This window comes from Cyprinus carpio, chromosome A12, assembly GCF_018340385.1.
Source record: "Cyprinus carpio isolate SPL01 chromosome A12, ASM1834038v1, whole genome shotgun sequence".
Lineage (NCBI taxonomy): Eukaryota > Metazoa > Chordata > Actinopteri > Cypriniformes > Cyprinidae > Cyprinus > Cyprinus carpio.
In genome coordinates, this window is record NC_056583.1 from 23861055 (window position 1) to 23881375 (window position 20321).

General features: G+C 34.0%; 1 protein-coding gene across 1 annotated transcript in view; it reads left to right on the forward strand.

Moving 5' to 3' along the window:
• LOC109078907 (disintegrin and metalloproteinase domain-containing protein 12-like) overlaps window positions 1–20321 on the forward strand; it is an 89709-nt gene that overhangs the window by 49737 nt on the left and 19651 nt on the right. Inside the window, exons 5-11 of the mRNA XM_042768098.1 lie at window positions 1766–1842; window positions 4531–4717; window positions 8645–8710; window positions 9729–9800; window positions 10996–11165; window positions 11413–11498; window positions 14808–14955. Coding sequence (XP_042624032.1) covers window positions 1766–1842; window positions 4531–4717; window positions 8645–8710; window positions 9729–9800; window positions 10996–11165; window positions 11413–11498; window positions 14808–14955 — 806 coding nt within the window. The remainder of the gene's footprint in view (window positions 1–1765; window positions 1843–4530; window positions 4718–8644; window positions 8711–9728; window positions 9801–10995; window positions 11166–11412; window positions 11499–14807; window positions 14956–20321) is intronic.

Here is a 20321-nt window from a genome sequence, read left to right on the forward strand (position 1 = left end):
AGCTTTAATAAAGTAAAAATTTTAAACTTTAAGACTTAAGAATGATAAATTGATGTTATTAATTAATTAATTAATTAATTGGTTTATTTATGATACTTTTAATAATGATACATTGATAATAATTAATAAAATAATTTCCAGTACATTTATATATATATATTTTATATATCATTGCTTTCTTTGCAGTTTTTGTGATATGTTTACACTGTGGTTACTGGATAAAGTCTAAAAGGTTAAAACATTGGGCCAGTGCTGAAAACAGGACAGTATTCATTCTGTGGTTTGTGCAGAGAGAGCGAGTCTTGGACAGGATTGTTGTGAAGCTCCAGAGAATCTCTGCTAGAGCTGTTCCCAGTCTTAACACAAAAAACAACTCTCACTTCGAAAAAAAACAAGAGCCTCTCATTGCGAGCAAACACACGGCAAAGCTTTAAGAGCAACAGTCGCATTTAAATGATGGAGTGAATCCCTGAAATCAATATTCACTATGTGCAGAATACAGAAGCAGATCTTTGCATATGGTCAAGAGTTAGCCTAAATGTCAATAGCTTTACCATGCTTTCTGATTTGATTATCTCATTCACAGTGCTCCATTTGATTGCAGTTTATTCCATTATCATAAAATGAAAGTAATCAGTCATATGCTTTGTTTTCCCTCAGAATTTCTCTGTTTTCGACTCAATTCAAAGTTTGTAATGTTGTGCTTCATTTGTTTGGATTGTTGCATCCACAAATGATTTGCTTTTGAGAAAATGAGTGAGAAAAACAGCTCCTGGAACAAGGCAGCTGAAAACATGGGTCTGTGATCCCTATAGTGGGGCATGTTGTCACAATAGTTCGCTTTAAACCAACATTAAGCCTGCCGTATCATTTAATACACATTTCTAAGGCCTCTCAATGATCAGAAAGATCACAGCTGTGCTGTTAAACCTGTTGCACACAATATACTCCATGCTTTATGTCATCTGATTGATAGTTTAGACCTTTTTATCAAATAAAAGGTCTTTTAGTGTAATTGTATAAACATCCATCCTCAGCTCGTGCTTCATTGCATTATACATTTTGATCATCAAACAAAGCATTTAAATCTAATCTTACTAAGACATACTGTATTATTGGAGATACCGTATACAGTGATGACTGATAGAATTTTAAGTATTTGCTGTACTGTTATCATGAGATATTGTTGATTTGCATTACAAGCATCAGAATTTCATCACTTTTTGTCCATATAAATATCAGCATCTGCACCAAAATTGCATATTTTTACTCAGTTTGAGTCTCTGAATCAAACTGAGCTGTTGTTTCCTCCATATTCTCACTGTATCAGACTATATGAGACATAAGAGCCTGATGCATCAAATATGATGCTCAACAAAAAAACACATACAGTGTATGCAATCTTGTTTTAAAATATTTTGTCTAAAGGTTCAACTTAATGTTCCATTTAAAAAAAATAAATAAAGAAAAATCTGACTATTATTTCATGTCAGGCTTTACATGGTTAATGGGCTATTTAATGATCAAATGTGAACAACAGAAATACAGAATGATGAAAATACAGAAACTATACCTTTTTAATCTATTGTGTTGGCCAACAGAAATTTTGATTTAATCAGTTGTATTCAATTACATGTAGAGCAGCAATAATTATGTGTGTTTTATGAGTATGAGCAGTCAGTTTGATAATTTGTCCTGACTTTGCATTAAAAATTACACTCATGTACTGATGTAACCTCTGAACTTCCTGTCGTTTTTGTCCCAGATTCACTGCTACTATCATGGTGAGGTGGAGGGTCACTCGGGGTCAGAGGTCAGCCTCAGCACCTGCACAGGACTCAGGTGAGTTAGCGGTCACACCTGCTCTGTACGGGACAATCTGTACATTAACCTCACCTCACCGCCTTCCCATGGTGCACTGAGCTCGGGGACCAAAGTTACATCAGGAAGCGCCTGAGGAAAGGGCATTTTAATCACGACGAGTGAAGTTAAGCATCCTCAAGAGACACGATACGCTTCATGTTTTAATTATGAAAAAGTATGCTTAGGTTTGATTCATTACCCGAGAAGGGACATTCAGATAGTTTCAAAAGTGAAGAGTGTGATGTCGCATGGGAACACTGCTAGTCAAGTCACATTTACTTCTATAGCGCTTTATACAATACTGATTGTTTCAAAGCAGCTTCTAAAAATTACAGTATTTATGTTGAACTGTTCTTCAGTTATAAAACAAATATAGTGTTAGTGGTAAAGCAGCTCTAAAATCTCAATAGTGTCACAATTACTTCAACAAATATATTTTTCATGGCCTAAATATATGCTAAATATATGTTGTAAACAGTGAAGCTCAATGAAATATATTTTTGAAAATAGAAATTATATTTGGTTTTAAACCTTCATTTACAAAAAAAATATATATTTGTACAACAGTTCTTTCTGGTTCTCAAATGCAATATTCTATATATATATAGATTTTTTTTTAATTTTTTTTTTTAGCAAATTAATTTTTTGGCCATTTTTCTGTAGATTTTGCAATTTAAAATTATATTTAAAAATATTTTTTTTTTTACTTTACAGGTCAGTTAAGTTGGTTCAGTTTAGTTCAATAACAGTGTGCAGTGATTATAAAGCATCTCAGTTCAACAGTTCAGTGTTGATTCAGTTTAGTTCAATAATAGTGCAAAGTTCATCAAATTAAAAACACAAGCTTAATTCAGCTGTAAAGAAGTTCTACAGAAAACAATAATGACGTTGTCAGATCGGTGTTGATTCAGTTGCGTTCAGTTCAATAACAGTGTTGGTGTTGCGAAGCTCATCAATTTTGAAACAAATTCGATTCAGCTCTAAAGGAAGGAAGTGATTGTCCTATAATAGCTTCTGTCAGAGCATCACCATCATAACCTTATATTAACTGATCATGTGCCTCAAGAGATGCATAAAGATGATTTTCACACTTCGACCGGCAGAGAATGAGTGCGGGCCGGACATGCAGGATTTTTGACTGCGATAAAGCGTCAAACGCGTCGCCGTCCCCAGAGTCACGCCGCTTACTGTTCAGCTCTTTCTTTCACCTTGACTCAGTTTTTTGCCGCAGTAACCTGTCTCTCTTCACCTGGCAGACAGACACAGCGCAGGTCTCCTCCGTCAGAAGCAGCCAAAACAAATTGCTGCTGCTTTAGTTTGGCAGCGTCCAGGGTTTCCACGAGGATCTCATGTGGTGGAGAATGTAGTTTCGAAACTTCTGGAAAAGCCCAAAGTGCTGGCTGTTTCCCAGCAAAGGAGAATGTCACTTATATTCAGCGTACGACTCGAAAGTGTGAGAAAGGTTTACGAATGCTGATCCAAGAACCACAGAGTGGTAATATTAGAGCTCGGGGGAAGATTTATTTAGCCAAATATCCTACAAAATGGATCGTCTGCTGACCAACAGAGGCTTGGATGTTGAATTAAGCCGCTTTCCAAAACATCTCGCTGTCTTATTTTGTGGGAAAACGAGAAACCACTTCCTCTCACAGAAGAGTTTCTCTCGCCGTTTTATGTTAATGTTGTAAAAGCTTCTTCTGTCTCGCTCCTTTTCTTTGTCTGCAGTTCCAGATAATCATAAATTATTAGTGAGTCTCAGCATTTGAAAGCACATTTTGGGAAAAATGCTGGTCTCTAAATTAATAAGAGGTCTTGAAATCTGCAAGCACAATAATTAGAGTACAAATGCGGTCATAAATGCTACACATTTAATTCATAGCAGGAGGTAAAATTGTTATGCTTTCAAACTTAACAGCTTGAAAACATCATATTTACTTCCTGATTAGCAACATTTCCAAGAAATGCTCATTTAGAAATGGATTGTGTGAGACTTTTTGACAAAATATTGTAGACTATTTACATGTTTAGTGCAATATGTGCGTAGTCCAGACAATAGACCACAAATAGATGAATTAAATATATTTAAATATTATTTTTCTTCACATTTTGAATATAGATATTTCACTGTTAATGATGAGACAGGATGAAATTTCTAATATATATATATATAATTTTGTTTATTGGTAAAATTTGTGTTTTTCACTGTCTAGCAAGATTATGAAAATATAAGATTAAAAAAACTTATGGTAAAGTTACGTCATGTTATAATAGAACTTAACAGATGTAGTTTGGCATAAATGTTACAAATTGAATTAATAAAATATTGTATTTGCTTCCTGATTAGCAACTAGAAATAGTTGCTAGACATACTGTAGATTGTGAGAGATAGTAATTTTTTACAAAATAGTATAGGCTATTTTAATATTATTTTCTTTATTGATAAAATTAGTTTTTCACTGTCCAGCCAAATTATGAAAATATGAGAGAGAAAAAAAAAATCTGTAATGTTACGTCAAGTTAACTGCTCACATTCCCAGTAAACTAATACATGTTCTATTTTATTGTTTTTTCTAATTATTTCTTCTTGTGTTTACATGACGCATGCATAATGGTAATATGAACTAATCTAGATGTTAACTGAATGCTGTTCACTGTCTCGTTCAACAGGGGATTGATTTCACTTGAACATAAAGTATATATACTGGAGCCGATGGAAGAGGGAAACACACACCGTCTTTACAGAGGAGAACATCTTAAACTCACCCAGGGAACCTGCGGACACGGTCACAACATTTCATACCCTACACAGATGACGAACACTACAGGAGCCGTCTTCAGCTCTCACAGCAGGAGGGTGAGCTCGAAAAAACCTCAAACAACATCCAATAGTGTTTTTTACTTGCAGAAACATGTGCAATCTGCTTAACTAGTGTGACATATTTCTGAATAAAGCTGACTATTTAGCTGTAAACCATGTATGGCTGGGCTTTTATCCATCAAACTCAAATTAGCAAATGAACATTCAGTATAATAAAAGTTCCTCATTTATACTTATTGAATTTCCTGCTTCCTGTGAAATACATCACAATATGGAAATTTTACTGCATTTACACTATCCAGCCTATATTTATTATCTTTTTGCTTTGTTATTTTTATTTTATTTTATTTACATTTTTCTATTTTATAAATATTTATATATATATATATATATATATAAGGGCTGTCAAATCGATTAATCAAGATATCACATCCAAAAATAAAAGTTTGTGTTTACATAATATATGTGTGTGTACTGTGTATGTTTATATGTTTAAATAAATACACACACATACATGTATATATTAAAGAAACAAATTTCAAAATAAAATAAAATAAAACTATAAATATATATATAATAGCATGAGTTTGGGGGCGGGGCTATCTGCTTGCCTGACCAATGACAGACAGGTGGGGTGTTTAGTGAAGCTTCTGATGCACGAGGTCACAGATCACTCTGTTTAAGGACACCCAAGGACACATTCAGTCTCTCGCTGTGGGCACTGAAGTATATTATATGGCAGGAATGATTTTTGTATCTGAATGCTGACACTGAGTTCTGACAGATCATCTCTTTCAGAATCTCAATACAAGCTAACTTTTTACACACTGGTGCATTTTTTGAGATTCAGAAACAGGTCTTATTCTCTCCTGAAAAGGATTTATCCAACAGCATGTTCTTTACCTGATGTTGTTGCTGACTGAATTAAGCTCCTACGTTTCATTAGTTCAGCAGATACCGTCTCTGTGTGGAAGTCAAGTGTTTTCATTGAATTAGACGCTAATCAGCTTCCCTCTTCAAAGTGAAAGAGGTGAAGCACTCTGTTAGGCCGTACAACCCAAATTCTTCTCACATCGAAACCTGACACAGATGAGTCCGGCCTTTTATTTCCGTTAATAGAAGACCAGTCAGATTGAATCAATGAGAGACAGCTTCCATTGAGAGCGAGAGGACTGATGCTGAATGCGTGAAGACCAGGGTCACCCTCATGATAGCATTTATAGTCTCAAACAGCTTTAAGTTTTATTTCCACAGTCGTCTGGCACTGATTAGATCCTGTTGCGTGTGTTTAAACTGCTTGTAAAAGATCTGATTGTCATGTGGTTCTAAATCCCATATTTATCTGATTTCTGCATGACCAATTTGCCTGCACGGAGGGCCAGTGGAGCAGACGTGCACTTCACAGTTTGGGGGATTTACAAGTTTTCATGAATCATAACCAGTGTTGGGCGTAACTCATTTTTAGTTAATTTAATTACAGTTACTTATAAAGTATTTGCGTTACATGCAGTAAATCATTTTAACCGTTCTAAAATCAATATTGAATTTTAAATTTACCTTCTAAAGATAAAATTGAATGCAGCGTCTTTAACCCTCTGCATGCCAGCGCGCTCACTTTCAGTTTTTCCTGATTCACAGAGAAACCTTAAATACTCAGATACAGATAAGACTAAAATCAATCGAATCTAAAAAGGTAAACTACTTTTATTTGTGTACACTGACAATAACAACAAAACATTGTGCTTTTGCAAAATAAACAAAACAAATGGTGCAATTTCTGCCATCTAAGTCTCCATGAGCAACTTTCTACACATCACAAACTCAGGGAATATTTGGCACAGAGACATGAGAAATATGTCTATAGAAAGCTTGTGTCTACTTTTAAATGAGCAAATTCAAATCGAAAACGAATATTATCTGATTATGTAATCCATATGAAACTAAAGCGAGATATAGTCTTTCCCGTATCTGAGCTTTAAGTGTCTACTTTTAAATGAACGAATTCAAATCGAAAAAAAACGACCTGCGCTCAAACACCCTCATCTAGATACAAAAGACATCTAGATTCATCATTTTTGAAAGAAAATTCCTGCTATGAGGAATTTACTTCAGAAGAACAGCGCGATCTGACAAGGCTTTATTCAGCAGAGAAGATAATTTATGTAATTTATACTTGCCTACATAGTTAAAGTGTTATTTTTACATAAAACTGTACGGATTTTACTAGTTGGGCTTTTCCTGAACTTCTTGCCAAACTGAAATGTATTGTTTAACTTTTTTTTTTTTTTAAGCTTTTTTGTTATTCAGATATGTTATTATTCAGAGTATTTCTATTTGTTAACCAAAGAAGGTTACTATATATATATATATATATATATATACAAATGTTTAAGTATTACAGTTGTTTTAAAGCTAAAAGGCTAAATTATTCTATGTTTGACTCAAATTGAAAGAATAAAGAGTTTATTTTCTATTAAGGTTTATAGGGATTTTAAGATGTACTGTAGCCTAATTAGCCATTTGAATAATTAAGTTACTTATTTAGTAACTAAGTTACTTTTCAGACAGAGTAATTGGTAAAGTAATTTAAATACAATATTGAGGATGTAATTAGTAATAGTAATTAATTACTTTTTGAAACTAACTTACCCAACACTGCTCATAACGCTCTTCTTTTCACACTCCAGCTGTGAACTGAAAAATAGCTTTTATGGAGACTTTACTAGATGAAAATTGTGCAACCGCTACTTTATATAGTTTATATGCAAAATTAATGGGGGCTTGTAATACTTCATAAGTCTTTATAAAGCAAGCAGTTGTCACATACACATATAACGAGAAAGCCATTGTTGAAAACCAAAGAATGACTCATTAAAGAGTTACATGAACATAAAACAAACTGAGAATTGGAAAAACTTTTTCCCTCAGCTGTAGGTCTCAAATATTGTAAGTTTACTACACATTTGACTACTTATCTTGCACTATACATATTTAATTTTATCATTGTATTTATAAAAAAACATAAATATTTATAAAAAATATATTGTTTTTAAATATTTGTTTATGTTTTTAATATTGTAGTATAAAAATATTAATAAAATAAATATTTATAAAATATTTTATTGATTTTAAATATGTGTTTGTTTTTAATATTGTAGTTTAGAAAATATTAATAAAATAAATATTTATAAAATATTTTATTGTTTTTAACTATTTGTTTGATTTAAATATTTTTAGTTTAAAAATATTAATAAAATAAATATTTAAAAAATATATATTTTTAAATAGTATATTTACTGTATTGTTTTTATATATATATATATATATACACACACACGTTTCTAGATCTAATTACATTTTTAGTTTTTTTTTGTTTTGTTTTTTTTGTCAGATTTGATAGGAAAATCAGTCAGCAAGTCTACACAAAAAGAAGCTAGAAGTGAGTTTTCATTTATATAACATTTGCTTTCACTAATGTCCATTGGTGTCATTTCAGTCACTGATGACTTCAATATAATCCTACAATGTGGAATATAGTGAAAACGAAGAATGATAGGTGAGAATTACTTGAAAGACTCTTCAGTTGAAAAGAGACATTTATTTAGACATCTATAAAAAAACAAGTGGGTCTTTCACACGAGTAAATGAGATTGCCAGGAAATCCGAAGGCCGTTAAAGTGAACGGTCTCCTGGAAAGCACATTGTGGTGGATCAGATGTAGTTTAAGGGCATTGCTGAACCCAGAAGTGGATGTTCAATCACACACTGCTCTGTTAATAGAGGGCACATTCGGAAGAGAGCCGGAGACATCGCCTCTGTGCCTTAAAGGCCATATAGCAAAATGGGCCTTGGGAGATTTTATAAAAGCGTCTTGAGTGCAGGCTCTATTAACTGTGTCCTTCAGAAGAAGAGGGTGAAATTCTCTCTTAATCATGTTCTTTCTCTCATTTTTTCTCTATGCAGCATAAAAGAGACGCCCAGAGCAGCACCAAGCATGTGGAGTTGATAATCGTTGCAGACAACCGCGAGGTAATGAAGAGACGCTCTTGACCTCACACGCATCTCCAACCTTCAATCATCTAATTCAGCGGCTCTAAACTAGTGGGTCGTGACCTAAAAATGAAACACAGATCTGTTTTACTCGGGTCACAGACATCAACGATGCTCAGCGCAAATGATAGCTAACCATATAATGGTGCTCATCCTCAAAAACCAGAACAAAACTACAAAAGGTAAAAGAAAATTAGTTCCAGATTACATGAAATATTTATTCACATGTACAGTGGTGTTTTATAAGCTGATTTATTGGCTGCCAAGTGCATGAAACCATCCATTTACAAAAAGCATTTAGATACCAAATATCTAAACACATGGGTGACATTTAACTCTTGAGTCGGGGGGGAGTCTGTTGATGGCCTTTCGTTTTTAACCAGAAATGTGCATGCTACTTTTCTGATGTTCATTGAAGTTTTCCGTGTCTTTTTTCCTAAGTCACTTGAAATGTGTCTATTTTGAATCATTCTTACCAAAGGCCATTAGAGGGTCATTGTTTGTTTGGACAGGAAATGAAGACGCCCAGCTGTGATCACTTGACCTCTTTACACACTGCGTGTAATGTGCATTAAGAAACACTTTGTTTACAATATAATTCTTTCTATCATTGGGGTCCCGTCCTGTGATATTTTATGGACACGCACAAAACCTGATCATTCAGTTTGTTGAATTCCCCAGCTGTACCTGCTGAAACCAGGTGGATGTTAAAGAAGGAAATTTCTTGTCTTGTGAATTTTACAGCAATCAAGCTTTCATCCTGATTTTTGTCACTCATACAACAGCCACAGCAATCATAACACATTCCCAGTCTGTGCTTTTATTTTGTAAAACTGACAGTCTGGACTTCAAACACTGCTGGTCGTGTTTGGCTCAACATCTGTGTGCCGCTGCCCGTGGAAAATGAATTACCTCATGTGACATTTACCACAGCCGGCCAGTGAACGGCACATTTGGCTGCAGTTTAAAGACTTTTTTGTCCTTCTTTGCATTTCAGTATCAGAAACAGGGGAAAGATGTGGAGAAAGTAAAACAGAGGCTTGCTGAAATAGCAAACTACGTGGACAAGGTAAACTCGGAAAGCGTGACAACATGCTTAATAAATGAATGAATGAATGAATAATTAATACTTGCACGAAACAGATCTTTTTTTTTTTAGGAAAATGCATAACCTAAAATTTTGTTTAGTTGTTCTTATTTGCATTTAAGCATTCAAAACAATTTCTAACACCGTATTTTAACCAGACGTGATGCAATAAAGCATCGAGAAAATTGTGTGTGTGTGTATGTGTGTGTGAAATGTGTTGTATACTATACATGTATACTAGTGCTGTCAAATGATTAATCGCTATTAATCCAAAATAAAAGTTTTTGTTTACATACTATATGTATGTGTACTGTGTATATTTATTATGTATATTTATATTATAAATAAATACACATATATTTTGAAAATATTTACTTTATTTATGTGTATATACATTTATATATTTATATTCTTCTATTTTATATTATATATAAATATATTTAATATATAAAATTAACATATTTTTCTTAAATGTATACATGCATGTGTTTGTAATTATATATACATAATAAATATACACAGCATACACACATATATTATTTAAACAAAAACTTTTATTTTGGATGTGATTAATCGTGATTAATCGTTTGTCAGCACTAATATATACATATTTATATTTTTCTATATGTGTGTGTAATATATAACAATTATATAAAATCTGAATATGTAAATGTAAATCAGAATATATGAAAATATAGAAGTAAATCAATCTACATTTATACATCTGAATAAATACATGTAAATATATATATATAGTTACAAGTCTGAATATATTTAAATAAATCCTAAAATGTTGTTGAAACTTTAAATATATTTTAACTATAATTATAAAATAAATTGTGAATATATAGTTATAATTCTGCCTATGTAATTGTACATTCAAATGTATTTTTTATTAATGTTGAATATGCAAAGTTATAACTCTAAACAAATAAGTGTAAATTGGAATAAATATTTATAAATCCTGAATATATAAATGCAACTCTGAATATGTATCTCAATATATGTTATTCAGTCAATTTCTTGCATATCTTTACTGGAAACTTTGCAATAAAGCGGCAAGAAAATTATTCCTAGGTAAATATTTGTGCAACTTGTGTGAGTTTTTGTCAGGTTTTCCCCCTTGAAGCATCTGCTTTAAGTTGATTTGCTGATAGCAAGCGCTGGCGTGTTTCAGTTTTACAGATCGCTGAATATCCGTGTGGCTCTGGTGGGGCTGGAGGTGTGGAGTGACGGAGACAAATGCTCCATCACACAGGATCCGTTCACATCGCTCCACGAGTTCCTGGACTGGAGAAAACTCAAGCTGCTCCCGCAGAGACCCCACGATAACGCTCAGCTCATCAGGTTTGACTGCTAAATGCTTTTACTGCTGAGGGCCGGCAGGTGGAAAACACAGCACGTGGTTTAGCGTGAGAATCAATGCATTGCAAAGGATGCAAGTGCAAAGGAAGAAATGCTTCACTATTTTTTATTTTGAAATGTTGAAACATGTGAGGTTTTATTCACATATGAAATGCTTTGTTTCTATTGGAACTTTACCCAGCCTGCTGTAGAAGAACATGTCACATGACTTCATGTTTTCCCTCTTCAGTGGCGTTTACTTCCAGGGCACCACCATTGGCATGGCTCCTATAATGAGCATGTGCACTGCAGAGCAGTCAGGGGGCATCGTCATGGTGAGTGACATCTGTCAATCATTCGTGATGACAGAGAGTTTTATTGATATTTTTGAGCATTTACAATTTTGTCTTTTTTATATTAATATATTTTTTGGTCTTTTTTACAGTATGAGTTGATTAATTTGAAACCAGAGAAACTTGTGAAATGTTTTGGTGTTTTGCTTTGAAAGTGCATGTGAGATATATTTATTCAAAGAAGGTACTTGATTTGATATTTTTATATAATGCAGGAATTGTATATATTTTATATATGAAATAATGTTATATTTATATATTTTATACATTTTTTCAAGCATCTTGGAGACATTGCCACAGTTTTCTACTGACACACTACAACAAAAAATCTAAAAATAAGCTGGCTTAAAAACTTTTTATTTGGCACAGTACGATATATATATATATATATATATATATATCTGTATATGCATTATTTATATATTACTTAAACACACACACATTAATATAATAACTAAAAACAAAATTGTGTGTGTATGTGTGTGTGTGTGTGTGTGTGTATATATATATATATATATATGAAATGGTTAATGCTGCAAACTGAGGATAAAAAATTAATCTTATGCAACATGAGCAAATCTGAAGTAAATGTAATGCTGTAATCGTGTGTGTGTGTTTTGTCATATGTCTTTGTTATATGTATTTTATTTTTAAGTCTTGTTGCAGACATCAGTTAGTTCTTGAATACAGAGGGTACTTGAGGTTGCTGCGGTTCTAACTTTTAGATGATCATCTCCTTCTTTACTTTGTCTGATGAGGACAGTAACTCACTCAGCACGGCCGTCTAGAGATGTTTTCCCTAAATCAACCCAACACATTGATCACACAGCACTGCACCATAACATCCTACTGAGACACAAAATCAAAGCAGCTCTCTGAGATACAGATCGAGGGAAAGCGCTCAGCAAACCAGTTGAAGTTAGTTGAACTCTTGACGTATTTATAGCGGCTACCTGACTAATAAGACTGTTGCTTTCATTCTGCTTGAATAGAGTGTGTTTCTGGCCTCTATGTTGGAGTAAACTGGACCATCTCAATATTTGAGCTTTGATTGAGGATCCCATTATATGAAGCTTCTCCATTATAGATCATTATAGCCACATGCGGTTTCTTCCAAAACGTTTTAGCTTTGTCAGTCAAAACAGCAGACATGCATGTTTTCTTCATTGACTCATTCGTCGGATACGTTTTATTTTCTTTGGCTGCCTCTTGAATGTCAGACTTTTGTTTTTGCTGTTTGACTGAGTGGAGTTGCCACCATAAAAGCCACAGTATTTCACCGAAAACATGCCATGATCTCATGACATCTTGTGTTTGGATGAGGTTTTGTCCTCATTTGACCAGTTCCCAAGCTTTCTGAAGATGCAGTGAGATACACAGACAGCAGCAGATTATAGATGATTGTGTCCAGCTCCCCGGACCGTCAGAATTCTCCAATCACACGTCCAGTGGAAAGAAAATTCACAAAATGACATGAAAAGAGATTAAATGGAGTGCCAATGGAGACTTTTGCTCAAGTCTTGTTCATCTCTGATTTTTATGCTCCAATAAAACAAAGCAAAACAAAACAAAACAAAACAAAACAAAAAACAAAAAAAACACCCAGTAATCCGAAATTTGTGTCCTCTAGAGTGAGAAAATTGCAACTTTTGCCACATTGCATTCGGACATAAGCATCCTTTAACCGAGGCTCCTGGAAATTGTATTCCTGCTTGATTTCGGACTGATCTGGGCCTTTTAACACCCTCTAAATGGGCTTTACACACTCATGTCTGTCAAACGCTCCTCTAGTGTGAAGGCAAATTGCATCATGCATATTTAAATTAAGTAATTCTTTTGACAAACATGCATCCTTTCTATGCAAATGCAGCTCATTATAGAATATATCGGCTTTATAAGCATCAGCATTTTTGCCTAACACAGTTATAAATGCCCATGGAAAGCCTAAAGTTGTAAAGTTACACGTGATCATGCCAGCAATAATTGTTTTTTGATTAAATGTATACCTTACATGCAATATAAACTACCGTTCAAAAGCTTGAGGTCAGTTAAATTTTAAAATATTTTTTAAAAGAGGACTCTTTTGCTCACCAAGTCTGCATTTATTTGATCAAAAAATACTGTGCAAACATGAATATTGTGAAATATGTTTGCAATTTTAAAAATCTGTTTTTTTGTTTAATTATATATTTTAAAGTGTAATTTATTCGTGATCAAAGATGAATTTTCAGCATCATTACTTCAGTCTTAAGTGTCACATGATCCTTCAGAAATCATTCTAATATCCTGATTTGCCGCTCTATAAACATTTTTTAGTATTATCAATATTGAAAACAGTTGTGCTGCTTCATTCACTGGAAATAAAATGGTGTAGAAACATTTTCACTCAGAAATAGCTTGTAAATTTCACCAAAAAAAATTGTAAAGAAATTGAAAGTATAACACAAATAATTAAAATTAAATTTTAAAGACTGAATTTTCTTGTCAAATGTACTCCAGGATCTGTTCTATTATAACTGTATTTTTGTAGAAACCATGATTTATTTTAGGATTTTTGATGAATAGAAAGTCTAAAAGAAGCATTTAATCTTTTGAAAATTTAATAAAAGTCTTTACCGTCATTTTTGATCAATTTAATGCTTCCTTAATGAAAAAAAGCATAAATTTCGAACTGACCCCAAACTTTTTAAAATCATTTTGTTCCAGTATTTAGTTTCCAAGTCTCTCTAGCTCTGAAACAGCACCTTCTGAGCAATAAAACTTTCCTCATGCTCATTATCTGACACGAATAATCACTCAGAACTGAAGTGAATCTGGCCGTTTTCCTTCCTTTTAATTTGATTTTCACATGTTTGGCAGACACGTCCTCGCCAAAGCGACTGTAATTGTGTCTGTCCCGCCTCATCAGCACACACCCTTCCCCAAACAAAGCCTGCAGAACGGTCTGCTTGTGTTCTGGCAGCGCTCGAGCAATTACAGCAGCGGATCTCCAGTTATGCTGCTCTGACGGATTTGTGGAAAAGTAATTAGAAAGGCCGTTAGTGTCTGCTATTACAGATCTCATGCGAAAGCGTTTTCTGAGAGAAAAACAAACACGCAGGAGGAGAGATGTGGGGATAAATGTAATCTGGAGAGGGAAGGTGGAACAGGACGGATAACGCCTCTCGAGTCTCTGGGGTCGCGGAGGAGAAATTGCTCTTGTTTGTTTTAAATTGAAATTGATTGCTTATTTGAATTCACCAAGCATTTATTTTTATTGCGCTTGACTGATACTCGATCTCTCTGTCTTTAGATCACTCTGATAACCCTCTTGGTGCTGCGGTAACTTTGGCCCATGAGCTCGGACACAACTTTGGCATGAACCACGACACGCCGGAGCGTGGCTGCGGCTGCAGAGCCACCGTGGACCGCGGGGGGTGTATAATGACCCCCTCCACTGGGTGAGAAAACTGCATCAGTTCTGCAAATGAGATTCTTAAAGCTGTTTTTATGTTCAAATATTCCTATATCGGTTTAATGTGGCATAATGAGACCATTCGCAGGTTTGTTTCACTGAAGCTCTGTGATGCTTTAAGAACTTTAATCGGTTCTTGTTTTAACCAATGGTGTGAGTTTGGGGGCGGGACTGCCTGTTTTGTCTAACCAGTGACAAACATGTTTAGAAACCTGTTTGGAAATCATCTATATATATATATATATATATACATACATATATAAATATATATGAATAATAATAATTATTATTTTATTTTTTTTGCTCTCAGCAAAAGAAAAGACACACAGTAAATGTTCTGTCTGCTCGGCACATGACGGCTCTGTCTGTTTGTTAGCGGTTCGCTCTCTTTCTGCCTCATTACTCCATAATGAGCTCCGTTTGCTCATCTGCTCAACAGCACACTTTAACACCCCACCCAGCGGGACAGCATTAGCCTTTAGCCACATGCTCATAAGCATGCTTCCAGTTGACCCTGCTGGTTCATGACGTCTGTGTCGCACAAACCAGCTGGGACTCATTTCTTAAAAACATCAGAGCATGTGAAACTTGTTGCTAATTTATTCTGTCACCTGTTAGACGAGATGATTGGCTTTATGGTCAGATGTTCTGAGACCTGTGATGAAGAAAGAACTCTAAACACATGAATTAAACACATTCGTACTAAACATGGAGACAGTTTTAACACATATTGACTATATTCATGAAACATTAAGGGTTTGATAAACTCTTTTTGGGAATAAATTGTCACTTGTTTAACAGCACATATTTACACATCAGAAAGTGATTGTGGATTTCTGTGAATGTTATTGTTTTATATATCAGTGATATTTTAGTTAATTGAAACTAAACCTAAACCAAACCATTTTTTACTTAAAAATAACATAATATGATATATATATATATATATACTTATTGTATTGTTATTTAATTTCTTATTTATATTTAGATTAAAGTAAAATTTTATAGAAGCTTTACAGGCATAAATATAAAACCTATGAAAAAAGACAAAAACAAAAATTAAAATTACTAAAACTAACTTGTAGATTTTCAACTTTATTTTTTGAACTTTTGGCTTTTTATTGGACAGAAACAGCAGTGATTGACTGGAAACTGAGAAGAGAGATGGGAAAAGGGGTCAGGAGACTCAACATGCACAATGATTGGCAGGCAGAGGGCCTTTCTGATTGGTTAAGAGGCAGTGCTGTCATGGAAACAGATGTGATTTCTCATGACACCTATTTCAGGTATAGAGACATTTAATGTGTGGCATTCCCAAGAAATGGTTGGCAGCAGTTGTAAGTCTGTAAAAGTAATTGTCTTGTGTGATTCCAGCAAGTAAATCACACATTTGGAGGCCATGTTAAATTTCTGATGAGGCAGATGGTTGCATACCGGCCAACTCAATCCCAGCATCCTCTAGTGTGTATCAGTTCATCCGCACGAGTGTTTTAGCTGGACTGCACCCATGAAAAACCCATAACGTGATGCTCGATGATGAGCTCATAAAGAGGTGTCAAGAAGGACCTGGCAAGAAAAACAGATCTGATCCAGAGAGACAGAAAATAAGGAACATATTTGTTACATATTTGTACAAATGAGAATCTGGAATCAGACAATTAAGACGGATATTTCTTCCATTACAGCGCATTAGTCTGCGTCTCCTCTCACAGAGCATTCATAGATCAAAGCGTAAATGAATTTAACATCACAGCAGCTGCTCGTTTAGGAGCTTCACATCTATATAATTGCATTAATTAAGACGTGAGTGGTGAAAATCCCTCTGAGGTTTGAAGCAGCTCCTTCACTCCTGCAGGTTTGATGAATGTAATCTCAAGTAGCCAGATTTTATTGCCACAGCGTGTGATCTACGGCTTATTCTCAACAAGCACTGCCCACCTAGACAGGAGGAGACTGTTTGATTGACAGCTTAAGCCACCAGTGTGGTGTTTTTATGTGATGTTTTGGAGCTGGTAGATCTGAATTGACTCCTTTGAATTCATGAGTGTGAATCTGAATTTAATAGGCCCACTTGAATTGGGATGACAAGAACAGAAAATTCCTGAATTGTAATTTAAAGACATTTAAATTTAAGGTAATGAATTCTGGGAAATAAAGTGTTCTTCCACACTGGTTCACAAGAGTTAAAATTTATTCAAATTAATTGTATTTAAATATTTTTGTACTATATTTTTTTAAATATATACTTAAATAAATTGACCTTTTTCAATTAAAGTAAATGTTTAAGTTTTATGTAAATGTATGCATAAATATAAATAATTTATATATAGTAGATCATATAGGTCATAAATGCACACAAGAAAACTGCAGGATCAAAATTAGGGGAATAAAAAAAAATCATTTTTTATATATATATTACTTAAAGTACAAAAAAAAAAAAAATTAAAAAACAAAAAATGTTTTTTTAATAAATATACATAATTAAAATAAATTTAATAATACAAATAAATCTGAGCTACATAAATTATTTATTTTATAAATACATTTTTGTGTTTCAGGCTGGAAAACAATATTTCCCACAATGCATTACCTGTGTTGAATTTCTTGGAACATATATAAATTTAAAAATGTCTATAGGTTCTACATTCCTGGTATTTAAATTCTACTTTTTTTTTCAATTCTGCTTCCTGTTTCCTACCTCACTTATTTATTGTAAAATAATTGTAATTTATTTATCTCATTTCAATTAATTTTAAAATATACATTGAATTATTTTTTTAAGTGCATTTCAATTTGTGGTTAGAAACAAAAAAAATTGCCAGAGGCCAAAGACATCCTTTTACGGTCAAAGCTTACAAAAGTTACTTGCGAAATACAATGAAAGTCAATGGGGTCCAATGTTGTCTAGACTCCAGTGTTCTTGATAATATCTTTTTTAATGTTCATACATGTTCAGAACAACATAAGGTGGAGTAAATTATCAGATCTTATATTTTTCAGTGAATTATTCCTTTAAATATTACATAAATACTGATGTAGTGTTACAGCAGGAATCTCTCCATTGAGCCCCCAGCTTCTGTGGCTCCTAACGCTGCTATATTTGTTCCTGTGCTTCTATAGAGTCTTTGGAAGCTCCTCATACCCTCATAGAGAAGAAACCCCACTCACGGGGAGATCTTTGTGCCCGTGGCAGCATCTCTATTGTGCGGGGGCCTCCTGTTGAGCCCAGTCCAGAGGAGGTGTTTGAGAGCTTAGACACACTCGAGTCGCTGTGGCTTATCGTTGAGTGCTGATCTCTGGGTTGGCATCAGGAGGCAGGAGGAAGCATCTGCTTATCTCTCACCCTCCCGCAGGCTTATACCACGCTGGCACTGGTCGTCGCTGGTACAGTTGGTCCAGCGAGCATGAGGGCTGACACGAGCCAGATTTCCGTGCTTGCGTTTGCCCTGTTGTCTCAGTATGTGTGCCAGGAACGCAGTGAGCATTACAGTATTCGGCGGTTCTGCTGCATACTAATGACCACAGCAAAGCCAACTGGATTCTGAACCAAACGCTGGTCCATGCTGAAAAGATAAGCTGTAGATCTGAGGATGTAGGAGGTAAACGCTGCCCGGCGCTTTACTTGATGGTTGCCAAAGTTTGAGCGTTTCGAAAGTGAATTCATTGAACACTTGTTACTTGTTTAGTTTAAAGGGATAGCTCCCCCAAAAATGAAAAATCTGCCATCATTTGTTGTTGCAAACCTTTATGAATATAATACCGGTTAAGCAGGAGAACAGAAATGTCATCCTAGCATTGTGGAAGTGATTTTTACATACTTTTATCCCAGAAGTGTACAAATCTGCAGATATTTTGCTGGTTTTACAACCCAGTTTGAATTGCCATGCTGGTCCATGCTGGTTTAGCACTGGTTTTTTGTTGGTCTGCCTGGTAAACCAGCATAGCTGTGCTGTTCAGCGGCAAAAAATTGAGATTGGTGGCAAGTATTTCTTTTCTTAAATAATAATGTTTTATCGAGAGGATCGATCTTCAAGTAAAATTAATCTTCCCACATATATAATAATATGATATAATAATTATTATAATAATTATTTAATCAAATTAATTATTTTCATTATTATTAATTATAATAATATTTTTTAACTAGTAATTTTATTCTTTTTTCAAGTTTTATTTATTATTCTAATTATTTAGCAGGAAAATTATTGTGAAAAAGTTTATTCAAGACTGTTTTCTATTTATCTTTTTCTGTATTTTCTTTATTTGTATTTAAATTTTAATATTTATATTTTATTTTTATGAATTTTCAGTTTGTGTGTGTGTATATACTGTGTGTGTGTGTGTGTATATATATATATATATATATATATTATATCATATATATATATATATATATATATATATGAAAAATAAATGTTTATTAAGAACTCTTTATCTTTAGTTATATATATATATATATATAGCCGAAAAATGCATGTGTCATAACTTTGAAAAGGAAAAATAAATGTTTATTAAGAACTCTTTATCTTTAGTTACAGGAATTTGCATTTCAGGCCATTTAATTGTTAAAAACTATGGATTTAAATATCAAATACTGTATTTCATAGGATGATTAGTGTATCAGCGATGTTTCCTTGATAGTACATGGTATTGAATCAAAATGAAAGAGTACTCTAAATAGTATCATCACTTCTAGTATTTAGCTAGTAAATGTCAACCTTTATGGTTTCAGTTTTCTGTATCCAAAAACAAAATGTGTTGGAAAGCATACAGACAGACAGGATCTATTTAATGTTAATTTGTACAAACAAATGCAACAGCCAAATATGAAACATTTCATATATTATATATATCCCATCATGTGCTCTTTGAGAGATCTTTTCTGGCTGATGTTGGAAATCCAGACCAGCACCAGACGACCTGGATTTGCGTGGTTCCTATCACTGCACAATGTGTTTGACAACACTGACAGATGTTTCTCTCTGCATGACATCTCACAGCAGAGACGCGTCACACACTTCACAATCACATCAGAGCCAATCAAACCCATCCATGCCAAACAATTTCAATAATTCAAGAGCCATTATCAAATACAAACTCATAACAGACACGCAGGACTTGAGGAATCTTCAACCTTGAGAAGAAAAACAAGCAACAACAAACATGCTATTAATTACCTTCCGTCAAAAAAACACATACAAATTTAAATCCCCAGCCTCATCTTCTTTTTTAGCCAGTTACGCATGATGTTGCACGACAGTTTAATAAAGCAGTGTGGTCTGAAGATGAGCTCTGGTTGTGTTACTGTTCATGCAGAAGAACTGAGGCATGCTGGGACTGCAGTCAATCTTT